The sequence below is a fragment of the Neolamprologus brichardi genome, chromosome 23 (genome assembly GCF_056152115.1).
Source record: "Neolamprologus brichardi isolate AB-2024 chromosome 23, ASM5615211v1, whole genome shotgun sequence".
In the NCBI taxonomy this organism is placed as follows: Eukaryota; Metazoa; Chordata; class Actinopteri; order Cichliformes; family Cichlidae; genus Neolamprologus; species Neolamprologus brichardi.
The window spans coordinates 76,563-101,285 of NC_142125.1; the positions used below are offsets into that span (position 1 = coordinate 76,563).

Consider the following 24,723-nt stretch of genomic DNA (forward strand, 5'->3'; position numbering starts at 1 on the left):
AAATCCAGGATTGTAATTCTAAAAAAAATAAAATGGAGCAGAGCTAAACTAAAAGCTTTCATTTTCAAAGTCAGTCACATTAAAATGCAACAGGCTAATAACTTTGATCATCTCTTCCCAACTTTTTCACAAAACCTGGCCTTTATTGGACATTACATGATGTGTACCTGCAGAGAGATTTTCCCAGTCACCCTTTCACCCAGTGTGGGAAAAATGCACCGACCACACTTTTTCACTGAAGAAGAATTTCATGGTTGTTTATTATAAACCAGAGCCAAAAAGGCACTGACCTGGCCTCTCCCCCCCATCCAAATCTAACTGAGCGTCTGTGTTCCAGGACAGGCCCAAGTCACGGGAGTAACTTCCTTGTCAGTGCATGTCGAACATGGAAATGAATACCGCACACATTTGTTTAAAGAAGAAGATATTGTACCAATGTTCATGATCCAAATTTTACTGGGTAGTGCACTTGGGTTCTCTCAGTGAAAGCATTAAAATACGAAATATCCACAGACAGTACACATGTCAACCCATTGCCTTTTATTGTCGTTTGGTTGCCTGGAAAGTAGTGTGTATTATAGAAATGACAGTACATTCATGTGTTAACTGGGTGCAAAACAGCCAGTGTTGAGTACGCAACATTTCTGTTAATGGTGAACTGCAACGATCGACACATTTACAACTTTGTCTAGTTTTTCTTCCAAAATGTAATGATTGTAATCAATCAGCCAAACTTCATTAAGTGCTTGTAGAAAAGTGCACACATTTGGGGGAAAATTTAACCTTTAACAAAAACTCCTGAAACTGTTTTAAATCCAGAATATTTTTAAACTACATTCATACAGATACAGTTTTTCTATGTGACTGAGACAGATCGAAGCACAAGCTGACCTTTCTGAATGCAAATGCATTACCGTGCATTTCAGTTGGCCATTCAAACTATTTAGTGTTGTCTTCCGGGCTCATCGACGCTTAAAGCCGGCTGGCTCACTCAAACTTGATTCCCTGGGCCAGAGGAAGATCCTTGCTGTAATTGATTGTGCATGTCGAGCGCCTCATGTACTGCTTCCATGAATCACTGCCTGACTCTCTTCCACCGCCTGTATGTTTCTCCCCACCAAAAGCTCCTCCGATCTCTGCTCCGCTCGTGGGAATGTTGACATTTACGATGCCACAATCTGACCCTTTGGGGCCAAGCCAACGGAAAACCCGGCCGAGATCTTTGGTAAAGATGCTGCTGGACAGACCCTGCTGGACCTCATTGTTCCAGGCAAACGCCTCCTCCTCTGTCTTGAACTTGAGGACATACAGGATGGGGACAAAGGTTTCGGTGTGGACAATAGAGGCATCATGAGCCAGTCCTGTAATGATGGTGGGCTCCACATAATTTCCAGGACGGTCCATCACCTTTCCTCCACAGACCACAGTGCCGCCCTGCTGCTTTGCCTGCTCGATGGCAGCCAGGTACTGCTCGACAGCTTGCTTGGTGTGCAGAGGACCATAGAGGGTGCTGGGGTCCCAGGGGTCTCCGATGCGGACTTGTTTATAGGCCTTGGCGAGCCTTTCAACCACCGTGTCATGAACGCTCTCGTGCAGCATCAACCTCCTGGTTGTGGTGCAGCGCTGGCCAGCGGTTCCGACGGAAGCGAAGACGGCAGAGGGCACCACGAGATTCAGGTCAGCATCTTCAAACACGATAATGGCGTTGTTGCCACCGAGCTCCAGCAGCTTGCGCCCAAACCTTTCTTGCACCATCATGGCCACCATCTTGCCAACATAAGTGCTGCCAGTAAAGGACAACAGATCCACACGCTCATCCTTTGCCATGGCCGTGCCGATATCTGCTCCGCCACAGGTCATGGAGCAGATGGCGCCGGGGAGATTGTTCTGCTCCAGCACCTCAGCCACGATCTTGGTAACTGCAACACTTGTGAGAGGAGTGGTCGGAGCTCCTTTCCAGAGGCAGACGTTGCCGCAGGTCAGAGCGATGGCGTTGTTCCAGCCGTAGACAGCTACGGGGAAGTTGAAGGCGGTGATAATGCCGACCAGGCCGACTGGGTTCCACTGTTCGATGAGGGCGTGACCCGGTCTCTCTGAAGGCAGGATGGGCCCGCCGATCATTCTAGACAGACCAACTGCATAATCACAGACGTCAACGTACTCCTGAACTTCACCAACTCCCTCAACATAGATTTTGCCCATTTCCAGTGACACCAGACTTCCAAGTACTTTGATCTTTTTTCTCAATGCATCCCCAATCTGTCTCACAATCTCCCCTCTTTTAGGAGCAGGAATGTCTGCCCACAACTTCCAAGCCTCCTTCGTCTTCTGAACAGTCGCTTCATACTCCGCCAAAGTAGCCTGGGTAACTCTGGCAATCGGCTCATTGTTGGCAGGGCAGTATGACGTGATAACCTCCCCACTACCTCCCCAGCTACCGTTGTAAACACCTGGGTTGTCCTCAGACAAACCCAGCTCTTTGAGCCACGCGTATTTGGGCTGGTTGATCAGGAGACTTGACATAGCTGCCGACTGCTGGCACCGGACAAGTGCAAATTTACTTCTTAAGAGGAGCCTGCTGTGCCGTGCAAGGGTCAGTGTGGTGCAGCGCTGCATGAGTGCTGGAAGGAAGCAAAGTTAAAAATTAATTTTGCACTAAAGAGAATTCATAAATAATTATTGACATTTCAGCTTTAAAGTGGAATGAAAACTACATTACAGACCTAAAAGAGATGTCTTAAATGCTCCATACAACGATGGAGCTTAAAGTTATATAAAGGCAGCAAAAAACCTAAACTAAATTTGAAAGGCTGAAAAGACCCAAAAAGGTTTGATACTTTTCCCCTACAGGGTGAAGAGCCACCAGCTTCACTGCAACATTTAAAATTTGGCTTTAAATATTTAGATCTAATAAAATGAGCTATTTCTCATAACTTTCCACAAAAATAAAAATGTGCACATAATGTAGGTCTGCAAGATGTTATTATTAACGAAGCGACCTTCAGCTGCTCCCTGCATTCACAAAGGGTCACCACAGCAGGCAGCGCTGGCTGTCGGATTTTTGTAAAGAGTGGCCTTTGTGACAAAGTCTCAGAGACTCTGTTAGGTGAATGTGTAACCCACCAGACTGTGTTGACTTTGTTACTACAACTAATTCAATTCATTAATTAATCTATAAATCAACCACTTAACCTATAGCTAACATTAAGGCAAAAAAAATTAACAAGTGCTAAGTTTCATACTCTTTAAAAAGTAAACAATCTTGTTGATGTGTCATTATTAGCCAAAGGAACATTTTGATGATACCACCTTGAAACAACAAAGCTATCTCCAATTTTCTGATGTTTTATGGATGAAAAAAAAATGCAAATTGATTTAAATTAATCAATAACAAAAATACATGCTTGTTATCGCACAACCAGTGTTACTGTCTTGGTCTAATATTGCAGGTTGTTAACAAACAACAGCCAACTGGGCCTCATAAGTAACCCATAAAAGGATAAAACTTTCAAAGATATATTCATTAACTTTGAATTCATAACATGGTAAACCTCACTATTGCGACATGTATGAACCTACATATTACATAAAAAGTGTATTTTAGTAATTAGAAATTGAGAAGAGGCACAGTTATATAAACACCTTTCCTGAGGCTACTCTGCTACTGTCCAGCAAGTTCCTTAACAATTTCCACCGCGCGGTCTATTATTAAAGTTGTTCAAGTGTTGCTGGAGTTCCTGCTTTGTGAATTCTTTTATCCTCTCCATGCACCTTGGAAGCAGGTGAAGTTGTGCCAGAAATTTTTTTTTGCTGCGCTTGCGCAATTAAACCAACACCGGACAACCACGAGGCTGGAAAACTTGGATTGAGTTGCAGAAGCTGGACAATGATGACGCATAACGTGTAATCTAAGGATTGCATTTCCGATATTCTAATATAAGCGTGTCCGTACAACAGCGCTGCTGCTTTTTCAGCGTGGACATGCTCGCTTAGAACAGAGTCAATGTTTTGAGTCTAACCGTGACCGTGACCGTGACTCAAGGTCCTCCACTTTTCATTCACCAACACCAGCGTGTACTCATCAAGGCTGCACGTGCACGATCCGTGCATCGGTTTTTAATCTTTAAAGTTACATTTGAGACACTTATGACGAGTTTTAACTCACGTCGATATGAAATCCTCAGGGCCACGTCCGCTCCAAAGCATGGAAGTACTCGCAGTCACTTCCGACTATCACCGTGGAAACGGAAGTGCTGAGAATTGCTGCTCACTGATTGGACAGCTGTCTCGAAGCACTGTGGAGCCCGCTTTGTTGGACTGATGCATGCTAGCAGATTTCCTTTGTTGTGATTAATCGCTTTGTGGTTCTGTTTCTCCTGTAATAACATATATTGTTAAAGTTACTGTCGTTATAACTTAGAGGATGAGTGGCGGAGTGTACGGAGGTGGTGAGTATGATAATACGCTGATTTTATACACAACTGTCGTCCACGTTGTCCCTGGTTGGAGCTAGCCAGCTTTGTAGCTAGTTAGCTCGTTATGCTAGCTATGCTAAAGTTCTGCTCCGTAGTTGGTCAGCGATATAGTCTTGTGTCCATTTTAATTGTCATACGTTTAGGGCTGTTCAAATATGTAGACATCACAGATGCTTAGTCGTGCAGACTTGAAGTGTTATACAAGTCACTCAGCCGGTGTCGTCTAGCTAGCAAGGAAATGAATGAAAATGGGCTTGCCGAGCTCACGAACAAATACCGTTTATGTTATGTAACGGTAAAAATAACGGTAGTTATGACGATACCGAGGCTCTCATCGCGATAAACCCAATACAAAGACCCTGCAAAGACATACTGATGACCCATCCTGTCGTTCCTGTGTTTTACAGAGAATAACTTCACAGTTCCTCCGGGTAGCTGGTGTCAGTTGTTATAAACGTGTAGGTACCAAATAGACCTTTTCATTAGTATCAGTGACGCATGCGGCTTATAGTAAGATGCTTAGAAAGGATTCAAGGAGCTAATCAGACAATACAATAAATAATATTATAAGTAGGGTGCAACAAGCTGAGTACCAGCATAGAGTGTGGGTATAAATATAGGTGTAAATAAATACTTTAGCAGCAAAGGGCATCCAGCATTGATAAAGTGACAGTGTCAATAAGTGTCAGTAGTGGTTAAGGTGCTACAATAACAGTTCTTGTCCATTATGCATGGAGAAGTCTCACAGCTTCTGGAATGAAGCTGTTTCTCAGTCTGCTGGTTTTGCATTTAATGCTCCTCAGCCTCCTGCCTGAGGGGACAAAGAGTGTGTGTGCTGGGTGAGTGGGGTCCTTCATGAGGTGGCCCTCTTCCTGCATCTGGAGGTGTATATGTCTGTGACGGTTGGGAGGCTGCCTCCGACAACTCTCTGTGCAGCCTTCACCACCCTCTGTAGAGCTTTCCTCTCTGCCACAGTGCAGTTTCTGTGCCACACGTTGATGCCAGAGCACAGAACACTTTCCACCGCACATCTGTAGAAGGAGATGAGGACTGAGCTCTCCATTCTCGCTCGCTTCAACCTCCTCAGGAAGTAGAGGCTCTGGTGAGCCTTCCTGATCAGGCTGGAAGTGTTTTTTTCCCAGGTGAGGTTGCTATCCAGGTACGTACCCAGGTACTTGTAGCTGGGTACTACTTCGACTGCAGATCCTCCAATGTGCAGGGGTGTGTGTCTTCCCCTCCTGAAATCCACAATCATCTCCTTCGTCTTCTCATTTAAGCAGACATTGTTTTTACTGCAAAAGTCCTCCAAGTGTTCCACCTCCTTCCTGTAGCTGGTCTCATCATTGTTTGTGATGCAACCAACCACAGCTGTGTCGTCCGCAAACTTTATAATATCACAGCCTGGATGGATGCAGGTCATATGTAAGCAGCGTGAACAGGAGGGGACTTAGCACACAGCCCTGAGGCGAGACAGTGCTGAGGACTCTGGAAGATGAGGAGACGTTGTGGATCCTCACAGACTGCGGTCTGTTGGTCAGGAAGTCCAAGACCCAGTTACAAAGAGAGGAGCTCAGTCCCAGGGTCAGTAATTTGTCAACAAGTGTCTGCGGGATAATTGTATTGAAAGCGGAGAAGAAGTCCACGAAGAGCAAACAGACGTAGGAATTCTTCTGCTCCAGGTGGGTGAGGGTGGTGTGAACCACAGAAGAGATGGCATCTTCTGTGGATCGATTCTTCCGGTAGGCGTACTGGTGTGGGTCTGAAGTGACTCTGATGGTGGCTTTGATGTTGCCATAATCAGCCTCTCAAAGCATTTCGTGACGATCGGCGTGACGGCTACTGGCTGTCACAGCAGAGCTCTTGGGGACTGGGATGATGGTGGCAGTCTTCATACAGGTGGGGACAGCTGCCTGGGTGAGGGAGGAGAAAAGAACAGAAGCAACAACAAACAACCCACATGCACGCATATACACATATAAGTAATATAATTTGTATTTGATACCTCACTTTATAGATAGCTTCAATTTATTTAACCTCTTAGGACCTGCGTCCACATATGAAGACATCACATTTTGGGTTATTTAGACCAAAATACTCAATTTTGCTCTACAAGGGCCTGAAATCCACTTATGAGGACATTATGCTGCTACTGTTCTGTCGAAATTTTAAACGAATATCCTCATATGTGGCTCTCATTTTTCTTAGAAACAAAAAAATCAGGTAAAAAAAATTTCTGGTAATTCTTTGTTTTTACATTCGTTGGATCCCAATCAGCCCAAATATCAAAGAGAAATCAAAAATGCATGCCGTGGAAGAGTTCGGGTCTTAGGAGGTTAATGATTATTTAAGATTGATACAGCATAGTATTGCGATGTTTTGTGTGGGGATATTGTATCGATCCAGTGACACTAAATATAAATATTTTATTAAATAAATTAAAATATTCTGGGAATACTATCAATAAGGAGGCACATCTCACCTTGTTGGTGGCAACCTTTCTGCAAACAGTTGCAGTCTGATGTGCATTGACTGCAATCACTCTGGGAGAGATTGTTGAACGTCTCAAATAATTTGCTGTCTAATTTATAAATGCAGAATAAGTCCTACCATGTTTCCATCAGTGGAAACGGGGCTTTATCAGTGAACACAGCTCAAAGGGACTCGACTCAACCGGCTGCCAGTTGTATTGTTATAATTGCTGTGGAACAGGAAGGTTACTGCGTGCAAGTGTAATAGTTACATATAAAGTTCTGTTGGTACCTGTGTTCTCAGCAGAATATGGTATGTAAACAGCATGACCCCATTCAGTCACAGACTGATAGCGGCATCTTACAAACTGTTAAAAATCACAATAATATCATATCGTGAGTGAAATATTGTGAAAATATTGTATCGTGGGTTTGTCAGGTGATTCCTACCTCTAATAAAAAGCAGCAGTTGAAACATGTATGTAGCCAGTTTAGTTCTTTCTGACAAATCTTTAATGTGTCGTTTTTCAGTTTAAGTAGCACATATACCCGTTTAAATCTCTGTGTGATGGTGAGGACTGGGAATGCTTATTTTCTACTCTATAATAATAGAAAATAAACATTTCCAGTCCAAAGAATATGGTTTTTCATTGTAGTGCCCAAACTGAAACTGCAGAACTTTATTGAATCTTATAAGGTGTAAGATGTGTTACACACACACACACACACACATTACGCCAATGCCATGAAGCACAGTGTTTGTGCTGATGTTAATCTAAGACAGTGGTTCTTAACCTTGTTGGAGGTACTGAACCCCACCAGTTTCATATGCGCATTCACTGAACCCCTCTTTAGTGAAAAATAAAATGTGATTTTTTTTCAAATTCAAGACATAGATATGTTTTTTATTGGTGCACAAAATGAGCCGTGCATGTCACGGTGGAGGCTCTGCCAAACCTCTGAGACCGACTCACCGAACCCCTAGGGTTCGATCGAACCCAGGTTAAGAACCACTGATCTAAGAGGAGGTTTGGAGCTCTTCAGTTGTTGGGTCAGTAAAGCTTTGGTGACTTATGCAGTGTGCACCTCGGCACTCACCAACCCTGCTCTGCTAGTTTGCAGTAAAACCACTTGCAGTTGACTTATTGAATATGTACGAGGGAAGAAATTTCATGAACTGTTGTTGAATCGCCACATTTGAATTCAATAAGTTCTTCACAAAGACCCATGTTTCTTTTACAGATTTTGTGAAGGCTGCATGGCTGGGTGCTTGATGTTATAAACCTGTGGAAAATGCATGAACTCAAAGATTAAGATGTGTAGCCCAATACTTTTGCCCGCATCGTGTACAAATTACAGGAATAAAATGTTCCCCCATATTTTGTGCATAACTTCATGCGAAAAATGTTCAATCACAGCCCTTCCCTTATTTCTGCAGATGAGGTGGGAGCATTGGTGTTCGACATCGGCTCTTATTCTGTAAGAGCTGGCTACGCAGGAGAAGACTGTCCCAAGGTAAGTGGATCACTCGAATGACCTTATTAACAACGTGTCTTTTCTTCCTCTGTGCATCTTCAACATCCCTCTGGGGGAACGGCAATGATGAGAAATCAGGGTTGGAGTCACCTTGGAGGCAGGAGGCATAAATTGAGTTCAGATTATTCCAGAATACTTCCTTTTTCTGTTTCCTCTGGTTTACGTGCACGTCCTGAGGGATAAAATGAATCTTGTGTGAATAAATGTAAGACATTACAGATGGACACTAATCGACTATCAGCAGATTATATGCAAGCACAAATTTTACCTTTTAAAAGATGTTTTTTCTTTCTGCTTTTGACACAACCGTCTTCTCCTGAAAATCCTCTCAGCGTTTAGCTCGACACTGTAAATACAGTTTTTGCATAATAAACTGGTCAAAAACGGCCAGATTCAAATCAGGTACTTTTGAAAATTTCCCAACTGTTTGTCTTCATCATTCAGGAGGGATTGCATCACATTATGGCACTTCAGTGTTTCACAAAAATTCATTCACTCACTGCAAAGGAGGATGACGAACTCTGTGAAAGGAGTTTTTGTGAACTTCTGTTGTTATGCTGGTCTGAAATCAGGCTCTTCCAAACAGCTTTAACCTGTAATTTGGTGTGTTTTGTTGTTTTTGTCCCACCTCAGGCGGACTTTCCCACAGTAATAGGTGTGACTCTTGACCGAGAGGATGGCAGCACACCCATGGAGACTGATGGTGACAAGGGCAAGCAGAGCGGCACCACCTACTATATTGATACCAATCAGCTGAGGGTACCCAGAGAGAACATGGAGGTCATGTCTCCGCTCAAGAATGGCATGAGTAAGCGTTTAGTCCAAGTGATTGGAGCATATGACTTTTTTCACCCGTACATAAAAGACTGGCCTCGATCTTTTCATATGTATGTTGTAAAAAAGGATTTAAATAAATGGGAAGAAGAGCTGTTGGAAAACATGGAGCAGGTTTTCATCTCTGATGCAAATGTGAATAATCTGGCCTGCTTGATCCAAATCCATAATTAGTCTGTTTTGGTCTGACAACGACTTCATTGGCGAGCTCGTCAAACCCTGGCTGACGTGTATATATATGACTGGAGCGCATCATGAATATTAATGAGATTATTTGAAGCTCGAGGCAGCTCGTCAGCTGTGGTGTGCAGTGTTCTCCTGATGGGAGCCCTCTGCATCTGTGGTTTACTGCAGTGTCATAACGGGGCATATGCTGAATAACACAAACTGTGTTTGGGCTTATTTTGAAAAACGTTTCAGTTTAACGGTCACCAACCAGGGCTGTTCCTGCTGCTGCTGGTCTGGTTCCCCAGTGAGCAGCAGGGCCATAAATGAACTGAACTGGTTTAAAAAAGACTAAATTGGTGATTTGGCTCTTCTGCGATGGTGTTTGTATGCTGGAGTGGACTAAGCTTTAGAGGTTTGTTTTTATGTTCTGGTCAACAGTTTTCTTTCCTTTTTTAGAAATTTCAGATATTTGCAGTTTATGGTTCACGTCATCGACTGATCTTTTGATTGTTCTTTGGGTGAAACAATTATTCATTTGCCCTAAATGCCCTTTACTTAGTTTTCAGATTTACTTACTTGAACATTTATTAGTATCAGAAGTGACATAAAGTTACTGTTTTTTTCATATTATTCATTTAACGAAGCCATTTCAGGCTCTAACGTCGCAGCAGTTTGCTTCTGTATTTGGGTTTTGGACTGTTGGCCATTACAATTTTTAGTTATCCATGTTTGTTTGTAGTGGCTTGATTCACAGACAATAAATGGCTTTTGCCAGTTAAAGTATTAAGTGATTGCAGTCCACTGATGGTGTCGACACTTTTTAAAGCATTTACCCAAAGTATTAGCGATGGCAAGTGCCCCGGTGCACTGACCTAGCCGCTGATGCTCATCAGAATCTGGTCCACTGGAGTTTCTCAGGCTATTTAGAGATGAGTGTGACACAAATCTTAATTGCAGCAGAAGAGCACAGTGGGACCAGCGTCTCCCTTAGAGGGCTAACCTGGAAAAATGGTGCCTGGTGCTCAAATTATTATCTAAAAAAAATTATAATTGCTCCAATTTCTCCACCATCTGACCCAACACACATGATAGTGTTGATGAAGGGGCTTTTTGAGGTCTGTATCCACAGAGACTGCAAAGCCTTACCATGACAACGTTGCTGTTATTTACTTATGGTAGATGGTAAATGGCCTGTATTTGTATAGCGCTTTACTCAGTCCCTAAGGACCCCAAAGCGCTTCACACTACATCCAGTCATCCACACATTCACACACTGGTGATGAAGCTACGTTGTAGCCACAGCCACCCTGGGGCGCACTGACAGAGGCGAGGCTGCCAGACACTGTTGCCACCGGGCCCTCTGACCATCATCAGTAGGCGGTAGGTGAAGTGTCTTGCTGCCCAAGGACACAACGACTGGCACTGTCCAAGCCGGGGCTCAAACCGGCAACCTTCCGATTACAAGGCGAACTCCCAACTCTTGAGCCACGATTGATATTCACGTCTTTTAATTTAAACTAGTAAATGTTAACAAGAAGCTGCAGCTCTTCATATGAAACGTAAATGGTTTTGTCTACCTTATTCTAGGCACAAGTGATTGCGTTGTCATATGTTTAATGTAGGTACGGTGACATAAAAAAAGTTACCAGGCCCTTCATGTGTTTTCTCTTAACTCTGCCTCCAGTTGAGGACTGGGACAGTTTCCAGGCGATTCTGGATCACACGTACAAGATGCACTTCAAGTCTGAACCCAGCCTGCACCCCGTGCTCATGTCAGAGGCGTCGGTGAGTTAACTTTTTGAGTCTCAAAAAATTAAGTGGTTTGATTTGCTGCTCTGTTTAAAAATAAATACGTGACACATTGATGGTAACATCTGAGCTATTTGAGCTCAGCGCCAGGTGAAGTGTTTCCTGTCCTCGCCCTCATCACCATCTGCAGGTATCTGACAGTGATTTGTTGTAAGTGGGCTAACCTCTGTTTTGTGTTTGCAGTGGAACACACGAGCAAAGAGAGAGAAACTGACAGAGCTGATGTTTGAGCATTACAACATTCCTGCCTTCTTCCTTTGCAAGTCAGCCGTGCTCTCTGCGTATCCTTCACTGTTTCATCCAGGACGCACACTAAAGCAGCGCGTTAATCATCACAGACCGCTCTGATGAAATTTCATGCCATCTGGTGGACTTTAAACCGCATATTTCTTTAACTTTAAACATACAAGCTTTGCCAATGGGCGGTCTACAGGCCTGGTTCTGGACAGTGGTGCAACACACACCACTGCAATTCCAGTGCACGATGGCTATGTTCTGCAGCAAGGTGAGAAGCTGTTGTAACATCCACTAAAATTAAAGTGTGCAGCTCACTGCAGTTTGACCAGAAGAGCTCCGCTTACTGTGATGAGCCAATCCCAGCTGCCGTAGCGCAGGAGGCGGGTACACCTTGGACAAGTTACCAGCCTGTCGCAGGGCTGATGGACCGTTAACATAACATGCATGTTTTTGAACTGTGGGAGATTATTTTGCAAAGGTATCGTGAGACTGGGCGCAGGATTTACTGTGAACGTTTCTGATTGGTCAAGTACTTGCCCCCCTCCTGCTTTGGGCTCCTTCCTTTAGGGATTGCTGCAGCGGATCGTGTGTCCATCGAACGTTTTCTTAAGCAGCATTGTTTTCTGTCACAGCAGCACTCTGCATGTCCTCTTTCACTACTTCCACAAAAACTTTCTGTGGCCTTTTTTGTTTACTGTCTTTCTAAACATAACTGAAGAACAGGATATCTGACAGATAGAAAAGCAAAGTCAGGTTTTATTCATTAGTTAATAAGACCAGATTCATTAATTATGCTGAGGACGAAATCCAGCAGGAAGGGGAGTGATCCAGTCAGGGTCACTGTTACTGTGCAGAACATGATCAATGGGGTGTTACTGAAGTCACATTAGTCTTTGAGTGCTTTTAAATGATGTGTTATGTTTTGTTATGTGTGCCTACAAAGCTGCGTGTTATTCTTTCTCTCAACAGGCATCGTCAAGTCGCCCCTGGCTGGAGACTTCATGAGCATGCAGTGCAGGGAGCTGTTTCAGGAGCTAAACGTGGAGATCATCCCTCCCTACATGATCGCATCGAAGGTACTGTGGAAATGATTGTTTCATTTGATGAATGTTAAATGATTAACTTTGCTCAACATTTACCATGCTTGGCTTTTCTACACATCATTGCCACATTACTGGGTTCAAGCCCTTATTGCGATGAGTCTAACCAGTGGGGGGGGTTTGTCCATACAGGATCCAGTGCGGGAGGGAGCCCAAGCCAGTTGGAAGAAAAAGGAGAAACTACCTCACGTCACCCGCTCTTGGCACAACTACATGTGTAATGTAAGCAGCAAACTCAGCAGCACAGTGACAATAATTACATGTTTGTAATGAAAGTGTCTTTTTCTTCCAGTGTGTAATCCAGGACTTCCAGGCGTCAGTGCTGCAGGTGTCAGACTCTCCATACGATGAACAGTGAGACTGATCCTAAACTTCAGTTTAACAGATTCACGCTGCACTAGAGTCATATTAGAAGCAGAGATGTTTACGCACACATAGATCAATATGATACCTTTCAGTACTTCCCCCCTTTTTCTTTTGTTCATCAGGGTTGCTGCCCAGATGCCCACAGTGCACTACGAGCTGCCCAATGGCTACAACTGTGACTTTGGAGCAGAGAGGCTGAAGATCCCAGAAGGGCTGTTTGACCCCTCTAATGCTAAGGTGAGTTTGACTCAGCAGGTCCCGGATGAACGGCGCTGGCGACTAAATGTATATTGTTCTGAACGTGAAGCAGTTTTTTGTTTATAGAGGTGGTCAAATGTTTTTATTTCTGAACATTTTTGTTTGATCACTTTTAGGGACTGTCTGGGAACACCATGCTAGGAGTTGGCCACGTCGTGACAACAAGCGTGGGAATGTGCGACATTGACATCCGGCCTGTAAGCACCTCGTTAAACTGGATTTTCAGAAACACCGTTTTATGTAATCTGAGTAGTTTTTGTGCTCCATATCTGTGCCTAAACCCTACAACCCCATTTACTGACCTGTGACTGTTATCCAAGGGTCTGTATGGCAGTGTGGTGGTGACGGGAGGAAACACGCTCATTCAGGGCTTCACCGACCGACTGAACAGAGAACTCTCCCAGAAAACCCCTCCGGTGAGGATCAGCCAGCATGTCACTAAGATTTTATCAGTACTAACCTTAGCTTTAGTCAGTGATGTACTGCAATGTTTGTCTCTTCATTTTAAATTTGCTACATTTTGTTCATCATTTTTCTTTAATCGCGTGCTTTTGCAGAGTATGAGGTTGAAGCTGATAGCAAACAGCACTACAGTGGAGCGCCGGTTCAGCGCCTGGATAGGAGGCTCCATCCTGGCATCTCTGGTAAGGACACACAAAGTGCTTCATGTCTGTCACATTCACGGCACTAAAGTGTTTTAAACATTTTTCTTGCATCCTCCAGGGAACCTTCCAGCAGATGTGGATCTCCAAACAGGAGTATGAGGAGGGAGGAAAGCAGTGCGTGGACAGGAAGTGCCCTTGATTTGACCCCCGATCCTCATCGTCTTTCTCACTGCAAACTCAACTTCGTGAATGGTTCCCCCTCTGACCCAGACTCAGGAACACCTCGCTGTTTTATTTTTGTACGACTTGTTTTTAAAACCGAGCTTGTCCATACACCTGTCTGGGATTTGCTGTAGAAAACAAACATCTGCAATTTCAGCTCCTCGAGCTCCCTGAAAGTCGGCCGGCTGCCTTATCTGTAAGTTGTTGGTGGGAACCTTGAATCAAAACACGTTTCTGATCAAAACGACAGAAGCCAGAATGATTTGTGCAGATCTGGTAAACTTGGGATGATTAGGATGCATTTGGAAAAATAACCTGTTAGTTTGACGTGAATATCGTCTCGAACCTTTTTTTTCTTCCTATGTAGCAGGTCAAGTCCTCACAGGTAAAGGCCAGTGCGTTCCTACCTGTGCTTACTGGTATTAACTCAGATCTGTATTTAATTTTCAGTCTTGCTTGTCATTGGCTTCATGTGGTCTTTTACAAATAAAGTTTTTTTTAATGATTACCTGAGTGCTGTAGTCTCAACAGCCCGCTGGTTACTTCAGTTCTGAGGGTTTTCATACAGGAGCGTAAAGAAAACTGAAGTCGGTCAAACAGAGCGAGCGGCACACTTTAGAGCGATCTTACATCATTTATCTTTGAGATCACATGAAAGGTCATACAACAGGTTCAGTCCATCCATGGCTATTTGATGAGCTGAGTCACACTAGCCAGATCCTGGAAAGACCAAAATTAGGAGCTACACATTTCAGGATGCAGGAGCTTGAATCTGGGGGAACCTCTCCTGTAACTTGGCGAGACGTCTCTTCTCTAAGTTTTCATTCCTCGCCCTTTCCCGAAGGTAATTCTCAATACGCAGCCTGAAGGAGAAAGGAAATAAAACCCTTTGAAAGAAAAGTATCACGTACTTAAATGTACATGATATTGCACACACTGGTCTTACCTTATGTGTGGTTCAACAAACTTGGGTGTGTAGAACCTCTTGCGCTTGTATCTTCGGTTCATGTACCAGGGAATAGCGTACTCTTTGAATCGATACCTGTGGAGGAAATAAATCAATGAGATTACCAATAAAAGTCAAATTAGCTTTGCCAAGGAGGAGTCGGTTCAGCTGCTCATTACCACAACTATGGACGGGTGCTTACGTGCTGCTTTTCTACTCTGAGCGCTCGAAGCGCTTTAAGCCAATCGCATTGCGGCAAGGTTAAGATGAACGTGACACGGTTGTTAGTGCCAGATTGGCTGCTGTAAGTAGTTCAAAACTGCTGAAAATCTGTTCAATGAGTGGCAGCTCTGTCCAAACAATAGCCTGGTGGTGTCAGAGGAGAAGTGAGAGGCTGTTTCAAGCCAATAGGAAGGAAACAGTAACCCAAATCACCACATGTTAGAACCAGGGCATACAGAAGAGCATCTCTGAACACGCTGTCGAACCTAGCATCAGCTGGGCCACAGCAGCACGCCGCATGGATCGCCGCTCCTGTCAGACAGGAAACTGAGGCTACAATTCACAAGGGCTCACCAGCACCGGGCACCAGACGATTGGAGAAAGATTGTTTGGTCTGATGAGATTTCTGCTACAACATTCAGACAGTAGAGTATAAACAACATGAAATCATGGATCCATCCTGCCTCGGATCAACAGCTGGTGGCGGTATAATGTGTGGGGGCCATTTAAATGCCACAGCCTAGCTGAGTATAGTTGATCATTTCATCCCTTTATAACAACAATATGCTGATCTTCTGATGACTGCTTCCAGCAGGATCAAGCAGCATAAGCTGAAAGCAGCTTAAACTGGTTTCTTGGTAAATACTCTTTTTTTCAATCCAAGAAAACACTGAGAATGAAACATGTAACAAAGCTTGGACCACATGTGTATATATGGACCTACTATGTCCTGCAAACACCAGATGATAAAGGTATGACATTTCTTTTTCCCATCATTGCCCTCACCAGTACACATATCCAAATATGTTCCTCCTCCAGGCTCCTGGTCGGCCTTTCTCTTGTCCTGTTTGCAGCAGACGCAGTGCGCTCTCTCTCTCCTTCGCCACCGTCTCTAGCCTGATCATGGACCGCTCAACCTGGGAGGGGAGAAAGCCTCACGTAACCATTGGCACCCACATCATGTCAGCTATCAGCTCAGCATGAGACGAACCTTTCTTATTCTTTCTGGACTCGGCATCTGGACCCGCTGCCTTTTTGCTTCCTGTTCAAGTGTGAGCAGCATGTTCTTTTCTTTCAGCAGGACGTACCTGAGACACAATCAGAGGGTTACACGCCGCTAAATGTTTTAAATGTTTCCACGGAGACGCTTCATTTCCACACAGCTCACCAGAGTTTGTGCAAGTCCTCGTTGCTCTTTGTTCTCAGTTGTTTGGCGGTCCACGGTGCGCCTAATAGTGCAAAGTTATAACAACCTCGTTAGTGCAATAGTAAAACGATCATGTCACTCTAAACTCACATCTGACCACAAACAATTTGTTAAAAGTATTTACTATACTTTTAACAAATCGTGCTGGTAAATAGTGTTTAGCAGATTGTGTTTACACTGATCTACATTCAGGTTGATTCAAACTACAATCAAACCTGCAGACAATGTTCTCTTTGCGTGCTGTAATATTTTACCTGACTTCACGTTGGCCTCTCCCCAGTTCTCAGGTGAATCAAAGAACTCCTCTAGTCCTCTCCTGCTGATGGTTGTGTGCAGAGCTCGATGCTGACCTGGAGAGCTGATGGGATTGCTCCAGGATGGGGGGACGATGGGAGACTTCTCCCTGTTGCACATGAAGAAAGTGCACACAGTAAGCCTGATAACAAATGCTGAACCCCAAACAACAAAAACTGAATTCAGGGAATTCCAGCTTGAAATTTAAGTGTTACATGTCAGCACTTTCTGGTTTAATCCCAGGGCAGATGTTTTTGATGTTAAGCTCTTTAACGTCAAATAAGAATTCGGATCATTTGAAGTTCTTTGGAGCCTCTTCTGTCCAAACATCACTGACCTGTCAGTTAGTCTTCAGGCTGTGACTTACTTTTCACATGTGTAGTTAAAAGCTGTGTATTGATGGGACATAATGGAGACCCCACGATCACAGCAGTCAAAATCTCACTTCAGTCTTAAATCAGCCATAAAACCATAAATGTCCACTGAGTACATCAACACATGAACCCTCAGCGTGATAAAGGAAACCTGTCTCTCTGACGTAAACAATCACTGGCATCTTTGCACGGTGACTGCTGAGCTGTTGACCGACAGTTTGAATGTGTCGTAGTTAACCCACATTATTGTTCCGTTTCGGGGAAAGCGTTAAACGGATCTCTTACCTGAGAAGAGGAGTCTGGCATTTGGGCGAACTAACAGCGGCCTGTCGCGCGTTTGTCGCTGCTGATATCCTAAAGACATTTTGAAACTGCTTGCAAAGAGTCAAAACGCGTCCTGTGGATGAGGACGCCGCCATTTTTGATGTAGCGCTTCCCATATTACCCAGCATGCATTTTGTCTCTTTTTCTTAAAAAAAGAAAGAAAGAAAAAAGAAGAAAGATATATTTTTAAATAATTTTATGGTGCTAAATACATTATTATGATATTAATTTAATAATAAAACCCCGTATAACATTTCAGTTGAAAAGAAACTACACCTGTGCTCTTATCAAATATGATTCGCTTATTCGCTGAACGGCCAATCACAGTTCGTGTTGCTGGGCCGTCCTCCCACAGTAACGATGGTGGGCATGAGCGCTCTCAGGTCTGTTGCTGCTTTCGCAGCCAGACTGAGTCCTCTGAAATCTGGAAATACTGCGGCTAATTTACTCACTCGAGCAATCCCCCGCACAGATAAAGGTAAGACACCCCGGTTGTTTAAAGAATGAGACGACGGACCGGAAGGCTGCTTGTCTTTTCTCATGACCTTGTTAGCTTGCTAACATGAGCTAGCTGTTAACGTCTGTCCCGGTGTCAATAAAGGAAGACATAGTGACTTTATTATAGCTCCGTATACACATGTACTGTTATATACGCCACTGTTTATCCTCCAGTTTCAACCTCTGCCTTTTCATTGCAGTAAGTGGTGCGTATTTAGTAAAACATTAGTCGGGTTACAGGGTTTGAATGAAAGTTTGTCATCTGTGTCAACGCTTAACATAAATCTGCTTGTTGCATGCAGTGCTGTGGTCTGCAGTTTTATCTAAACGCGTTTCACCATGTTTTTAATAGCGACATGTTCTTTAATATCCTTAAATTATAAGGTTTCAGTAAAGCCACCTGACTCAGTGGGACACCCTTTAAACCAGGGGCAGGGACCGTCAGTCCTCGAGAGCCGGTGTCCTGCAGGTTTTAGAGCTTACCCTGGGTCACCACACTTGAATCAAATGATTAGTTCATTACCAGGCCTCTGGAGGTCATTTAGCCCTTTAAATCAGCTTTGTTGGCTCAAGGACACATCTAAAACCTGCCGGACACCGTCTCGAGGCCTGGAGTTCCCTACCCCTGTTTTAAACAGTTCATGCAATACTTTGCAAGAGCGAATAGAAATGTTTACAAGGCTGTAGTGAGGTCTGCTATTATGGATGGACAAAAAGACAGGAGACAGATTTGCAGGTGGCACAGTTAAAGATGCTCAGACTTTCATTGGGAGTGACCGTGATGGACGAGGTTAGAAATGAGCACATGAGCTCAGGCTGAGCGCTTTGGAGACAAAGTTAGAGAAGCAAGGCTGAGATGGTTTGGACAATTACAGAGGAGAGGTAGTGGATTTGTTTTGCAAAGGCAGATAAAAGGGAAGGCCACTGAAAAGATTCGTGGATGTAGTGAAGGAGGGAGACGATCTGCTTGGCAACCTCTAAAGGGAACAACCACACGAATACACATTTGAAGAGCTGCAGTGATGGTCATTCTTGATTTTTGCCCATATGGTCAAAACAAAGATTATTACTAAGAAGATGACCGCAGTAATGGATGACTGCCATTATTGCAAAAATAATCTGGGATTATTTATTGTTGAAGTGAAACGTAATCATAATCTGAGTTTTTGTAGTTTAATTATATGAATATGTAATTATAGCACTAAACTCAATCGGGCAAGGGAGATGGGGCAAACGTGTCAACCATGTAAAACATCTCAGCCTGCTAGAAAAACAACACAAAATACAAGCTCCACCCACCTAATCATGATGTAGTGGTGGGTCATAGACTTTGCATTTGTAATACATCACAGAGATACTTGGTACACTGGACAGAGCCTCCATGTAACTGAAGAGGCAGCGTGCGTACTCACTACAACCAATCACAGGCATCATGATAGTAACTGTGCCCTGCTTTGCAGTTGCGGTCCGTTGGGGTCATGGAAAGAGACTGTTTGTCATCAAACCCTCTGACTACTATGACAGGAGATTTCTGCGCCTGTTGGTAAGTGCAGAGCACCATCACCTCTACCAAGCTCACGTACATACACAGCAGTTGTTAACTTTTCTGTATCGTGTTAATCGTAATGTTTGTGTTCACCCAGAACAAAACTAAATCTTGTTATTGAAATGTAACCAAGGAAGTTTAGTCCTCAACATATTTTCCTCGACTGCTCAGACGTACTGTTGGAAGTTTATTATTCTCCCACAGTGCAGGTTTCTAAATAGTAACCATGTTTGTGTTCATGTTCTTACACTCAGCCAAAAAACCAGCTCACACATTTGTGCTACTCACCTTGCTCAAAGGCACCAGCAGCAGAGAGCCGTGCATACATCAGAACTAAACTGGCCTAAAATGTTTAAGCTGGTTTAAAAATAAAAAGTCAGTTCATTGAGTTAAAAAGTCAGAGATATTTCTTGGTTAATTTTGGATGGTGACTTGCACGCATCAACAACTGAATTTGCCATATATTTGATTTTCTTCTCATTTTTTCCCTCAGCAATTTTACATCTTGCTGACTGGTGTTCCAGTGGCTATCGTCGTCACGGGGGTGAATATCTTCATCGGTGAGTAAGCATAAGTGTTTATTGTGTGTTCTAGTCGGCTTCTAATATTTTCCAGGATTCACTCAAATACGTATGGAATGAATTTCTCTGTTGCTCGATTAAATGTCCGTCGTGCAGGTGAGGCAGAGCTGGCTGAAGTTCCTGAAGGCTACGAGCCCGAGCACTGGGAGTACTACAAGGTGCGTCCCTTTGTCTCTTTGGTTGTTTGTGGTTCTTTCTGTCGTTGCTTCAAACTCGTATTAACGGATTTTATTTTGAAGTGTAATCATAATATGTGCATATTCGTTATTATACCCCCAGTGCATTGTTAACCCCCCAAACATCATGTTTTCCTCCTGTGAGTGTTTTATGGGACTGTTGTGTTACATTTTCAAACCCAGGTGCTGCGACGGGCCCCTCAGGTAAAAGTCTCTCCGAGGGCCCCGTTCAGTGTAGCGTTAAAAGAAGCCTCGACTGAAATAGCATGCACTGCACGTCGTTATGTTGCTCGATTAAATGTCTGTTATGTCGGTGAGGCAGAGCTGGCTCATCATTATGTGCAATGCAGCATCTTTATTTTTTGACAGGTATCCTGTAACAGGCCAAAATTATTTCAAAACATTATTTGAAAACATTTGATCATTTTGAATTTGATTAGAGCAACGTGGTTTAACAAAAAACTGATGGGATGGAGGCCAAAAAAAAAGCTTGAAAAGTAAGCAGTACTAAAAAGAAATAACTGGGGAAATTCACATCTAATGAAGTTAACTGATAATAGGTCAGTAACATGATTGTGCATAAGAAGATAATGTTAGAGAGGCAGCGTTTCGATGAGCAGAGGCTCACTAATCTGATCAGAACTGAATGTTTCTCACCACAAAGAAGACTGAACATCACTCACAGTAAATAATATCAGCAAATCTGGAGATTCTGGAGAAACCTCCTTTTGGGGCAAAGGGACAAGGAGAAAATCAATATTGGCTGCCCTTCAGTTGCAGGCCCTCAGGCTGCTCTGCATCCAAACCAGGCATGCAGCCCTGCATAGCTGACCTGGTTGTGCAAACGACCTGTATGCCAAAGGGCTGCAGTAGCCTGGGTGTGCGTCTGCCCTGGGCTGTTTCCTTACTTTGTGTCCCTCCTGTTTGCTCCTGTCAGAGATAAACCGACATAATTCTGTCACCGTGTCATCAACAAATGCATGTCAAAGCATCATAATGTAAAGACGAGGCGTATGTGAACATGATCCAGGACAAAGCTCATTTAAAATGGACTGGAGCCAAGTGGGAAACAGTCCTGTGGTCAGACAAATCAAAGAGTAATCTTCTTTTTGGAAAACATGAACACAACATCCTTCAGACTGAAGAGGAGAGGGACCGTCCGGCTTGTTATCAGTGCTCAGTTCATCTCCCTGAGGGTGTGGGGGTGCGGTAGTGCAGCCTGCACAGTTCCACAGACACATAGGTGTACACAGTGGCAACACGGCCCCGTGTCCCATCACTGCGACTCAAGCAGGCCACAGCGGACTTGTAGATGGTGAGAGTATAATCTCTGGACTTGGAGCAAGCAGTCTGTACGTAGCACGTACCAGTCTGTCCACACACCGACGACTGCACTTTCCAGATTCTGGCTCTTTGTCCTTTTCCCCAAAATGAAGTTAGAGTTGAAGTATTATTGCAGTGACACACTGGAGATCCATCATGTGCTGCAGATGCACAAGTGCAATGGAACAGACCGGGACTTCAGGAAAGGAGCTAAAAATAGCAGCCATGCTAGTCTCCTGTCTGAGGAGGCTTGTGATAAAGTTGAATTCTATTCTAATAACACTGAACTGCTACAAATGTATGTCACATGCACTAAAGGGACAGCCCTATGTTTGCACCAAGTCCTTGTGCTCTGTTGTTTCAGCACCCCATCACCAGGTGGATCACCAGGAACATCTACGACTCCCCAGTGAAGGACTACGAAAAGATGATGGCTGCAGTCCAGATTGAAAAGGAAAAAGCAGACATGAGGTGGGTGTTACTGCCAGTGTGCTTCATGCTCCACCATCAACACAAACACATGCTTTTAAATGCTTTTAAGACGTCTCTGCTTGGCTCATATACACGATACACTGATGTGCCACAGCTGGTGTTTAGCTGTGTATGTAGTGTGACCAACAGAGTCTTGATACTGAGTTTTACAGAGGGAAGCATCCAAGAGATGGGATTGTTTTAACTGGCAGAGAGGTTTACAAATGTGCTTTACAGCACAAATAGGAAACAGCAGTTTGCTGTCATGGAAAAATCACTGCAAACGCTAAAGCGCAGCCGTTCTTAAGTGTGTCCGGTCATGGAAAGCACCAGAACATGATGCAGTGGGAGGGAGGGGTCCTGAGAGGGCGTGCAGAGCAGCTGCATTCCTTGATAATAGCGTTCTTCCACTGATGTGGAAAACCTCAGTTTTTTGTTTCTCTCCCCAAAAGAAAACAGGTGCAGGCGAGCCTATGAACCGTCTTTTTGCTCTCTGACAAATATGCAGATGGTTATTGAAATTGCAGAGATTGGTAAATCTTGAGGAATCAGTTTAAGTGTGTGTGCTGCAGCTGTGACAAATGTAATTCTTTATTTCACGAGCGTCGTACATTATTAGTCTTCCATACTTAACCGGTTGCTCATTTCTAAAGCATGGTGTTAATTCTCCGCCTGACTTTGTTGTCACAGACTGACGCAGCTGGAGGTGCGTCGCCATATGAGGCAGCAAGGAGACGGCCCCTGGTTTCAAGTGCCGACCCTTAACAAGGAGCTCGTTGACAACAGCCCCAAGTCATCGCCTGACCATTAATCCAGATGTTTCTGTCATCTGTACATCAATCTCACTGTTTGTACATTTCTTCCCTCATTGCGTGAATAAAGTATCTATCGAACTCTGACATTCATGTTTTAGCGTCTTAATTCAGTTCATGCAGCACCTTTACCGTGATGATGTTCCAGATGATCGGGGACTGGCAGCTTGTGTCAGAGCAGGAAACCCACGGAGACCACCCGTCTTCAGTTTGTGTGAATCCTTCTGAGCTGAAATCATCCAATAAAGTTCAAGTTGAAGAGTAAATCAAATGTGCAAAATATCTGTAATTACATTTCATGAAGGAGTCAGAATTTTGCAGTTAGTGGGGTTAATTAGTGACTCTGAAAGCCTCCTATGGTTGTCCGTCTCTGTATCAGCCCGACATCGACAGCCTGTCCAGGATATACTGGCCTTTGACAAAGATCAAGAAAAATCCAAATGCTTGGCCAGGGCTGCGAAATCTTCAGCCAAGTGCAATTAAAACAAACTGCACCTTACATTTATTTGTACTGTGAATTCTTCCAGGTCTCTGAGGAAGGTTGGATTCCTGTTGGTTTAGTTTATATTTTCTTGCGATGAACACGAGCGTCCACCGGGTGGCAGAGCTCTGCAGACGAGCCTGGTCATGCGGACAAAGGGCTTCTTTAGACACACGCAGCATAAGTGGACTTAAAATCACATATTAAAAATAAAAACATCTGCAGTATATTTTTTGTTTATTTACTTATTATGTTCGCAAAACCCTGCAGAGCAATGACATTTACTGCTCTCTCTCTTTTAAACAAACCGACTGCAGATAAAGGATCATCAGCAGCTACTAAAAATCAAAGTGTGCTCCATAATCACGCACTTCCTGAATCCTGGAAACATGCTGTAGTAAATGTGGGAGGCTTTATGAATCATCCTCAGAGGTGGGAGGGGCCCTTCTCGTAAAACATCCCCGTGAGCAGCACAGCGGCGTCACCGCAGCCAACAGCAGCAATGTCTGCGCAGGTCCAAGATCTGTGTGTGTGATGGGAGGCAGGAAAAAGAATAGAAACACAAAAGAACAACATTAGCTTTCAGCTCTGCGCCGCACCGCGCAGCAGCCTGCCTGCCTCCACCCCTCTGTCATTTTATTTTTATGTTTTTCAGCGTCACATCCCCCTGGTCGGAGGAATGTAGAGACGGAGTGCTTTAAAAATAGCATCCTCTCCTGTGACAGGCGCTGCCCGGAGGCTCCGCAGCACTGTGGTGCGAGAAGCAGGAATGCGAAGATGGCTGCAGACCTCGGAGAGCTGCTGGTCCCGTACATGCCCACCATCAGGGTCCCCAGAACAGGAGACCGGGTGTTCAAGAGCGAGTGCGCCTTTTCTTTCGACTCTCCCGTAAGTGTCGCCCCTCCTCACACACACTCAGTGCGACACGAGCGGCTTGTTTGGGGAGAGAAAGCGCGTCGCAGGCGAGCTGACTGCTTGTTTTGCGCGAGCTCAGCGGCGCACGTGAATCAGCTGTAAGTGAGCGTGTCTCCATGGTCACCGTCCCCGCGAGCTCGAGAGGGGAAAGACAATTAAAGGGTGTTTACGTCTCAGGCGAAAGAGATGAAAGGGGTTTCCTTTGTGTCCACACCACCCCACTACTACTGGAGGTCCACACGCAGGCAGAGCCACACACCTACACCTGCCTGAAGCTGGGCTCCTCCAGCAGCCGTGCTCACGACTCACTGCTCCACTCTTCGCTTTTATCGTCTATAATCTGTCTGAAAATGGCCCAAAGTGCGTCAGTGCTGGAGCTGTGTCCACGGTGATGTTTCTCAAACAGGATTTGTTCATGTTTAAAGACCTTAATGTTTTGGTTTTTAGTAGCTTTTATGTGGTCACGTGGTGTCTC

At 44.3% G+C, this 24,723-nt stretch overlaps 5 protein-coding genes and 1 long non-coding RNA gene across 7 annotated transcripts in view; 3 read left to right on the forward strand and 3 right to left on the reverse strand.

The window, feature by feature from the left end:
* Positions 1-519: 519 nt before the first annotated feature.
* aldh7a1 (aldehyde dehydrogenase 7 family, member A1) lies at positions 520-4,236 on the reverse strand. The gene is made up of 2 exons (XM_006803317.3): positions 4,166-4,236; positions 520-2,621 (listed from the first exon to the last, which is right to left on the reverse strand). The coding sequence occupies exon 2, from the start codon at positions 2,614-2,616 to the stop codon at positions 988-990; it is 1,629 nt and encodes a 542-aa protein (XP_006803380.1). The 5' UTR covers positions 2,617-2,621; positions 4,166-4,236; the 3' UTR covers positions 520-987.
* A 17-nt stretch (positions 4,237-4,253) lies between these two features.
* On the forward strand, positions 4,254-14,584 carry actl6a (actin like 6A). Of its 2 annotated transcripts, XM_087836707.1 has the most exons (14): positions 4,254-4,448; positions 8,382-8,458; positions 9,113-9,287; positions 11,166-11,266; positions 11,474-11,571; positions 11,701-11,795; positions 12,497-12,603; positions 12,760-12,849; positions 12,920-12,981; positions 13,116-13,230; positions 13,368-13,448; positions 13,572-13,667; positions 13,809-13,895; positions 13,975-14,584. In XM_087836707.1, exons 1-14 carry the CDS (start codon positions 4,424-4,426, stop codon positions 14,053-14,055), a joined length of 1,290 nt encoding a protein of 429 aa, XP_087692833.1. In that variant the 5' UTR covers positions 4,254-4,423; the 3' UTR covers positions 14,056-14,584. The 2 variants fall into 2 exon arrangements, with proteins under 2 accessions (XP_087692833.1, XP_006810270.1); XM_006810207.3 differs by lacking the exon at positions 4,254-4,448 and having other exon boundaries at positions 4,469-8,458.
* A 108-nt stretch (positions 14,585-14,692) lies between these two features.
* Positions 14,693-17,586, reverse strand: mrpl47 (mitochondrial ribosomal protein L47). Its single transcript, XM_006803315.3, has 7 exons — positions 17,407-17,586; positions 16,708-16,856; positions 16,415-16,475; positions 16,238-16,334; positions 16,033-16,163; positions 15,025-15,120; positions 14,693-14,941 (listed from the first exon to the last, which is right to left on the reverse strand). Exons 1-7 carry the CDS (start codon positions 17,571-17,573, stop codon positions 14,830-14,832), a joined length of 813 nt encoding a protein of 270 aa, XP_006803378.3. The 5' UTR covers positions 17,574-17,586; the 3' UTR covers positions 14,693-14,829.
* A 182-nt stretch (positions 17,587-17,768) lies between these two features.
* On the forward strand, positions 17,769-22,939 carry ndufb5 (NADH:ubiquinone oxidoreductase subunit B5). Its single transcript, XM_006803314.2, has 6 exons — positions 17,769-17,923; positions 19,404-19,486; positions 19,983-20,049; positions 20,167-20,228; positions 21,934-22,040; positions 22,731-22,939. The coding sequence occupies exons 1-6, from the start codon at positions 17,806-17,808 to the stop codon at positions 22,849-22,851; spliced, it is 558 nt and encodes a 185-aa protein (XP_006803377.1). The 5' UTR covers positions 17,769-17,805; the 3' UTR covers positions 22,852-22,939.
* On the reverse strand, positions 20,657-23,494 carry LOC118453431 (uncharacterized). Its single transcript, XR_004843317.2, has 3 exons — positions 23,353-23,494; positions 22,985-23,081; positions 20,657-21,176 (listed from the first exon to the last, which is right to left on the reverse strand). It is a non-coding gene; the product is annotated as an uncharacterized LOC118453431 (long non-coding RNA).
* A 481-nt stretch (positions 23,495-23,975) lies between these two features.
* Positions 23,976-24,723, forward strand: part of usp13 (ubiquitin specific peptidase 13) — a 33,051-nt gene continuing 32,303 nt past the window's right edge. Inside the window, exon 1 of the mRNA XM_087836256.1 lies at positions 23,976-24,221. Within this exon, the coding sequence (XP_087692382.1) occupies positions 24,111-24,221 (111 nt within the window). The 5' untranslated portion in view covers positions 23,976-24,110. The remainder of the gene's footprint in view (positions 24,222-24,723) is intronic.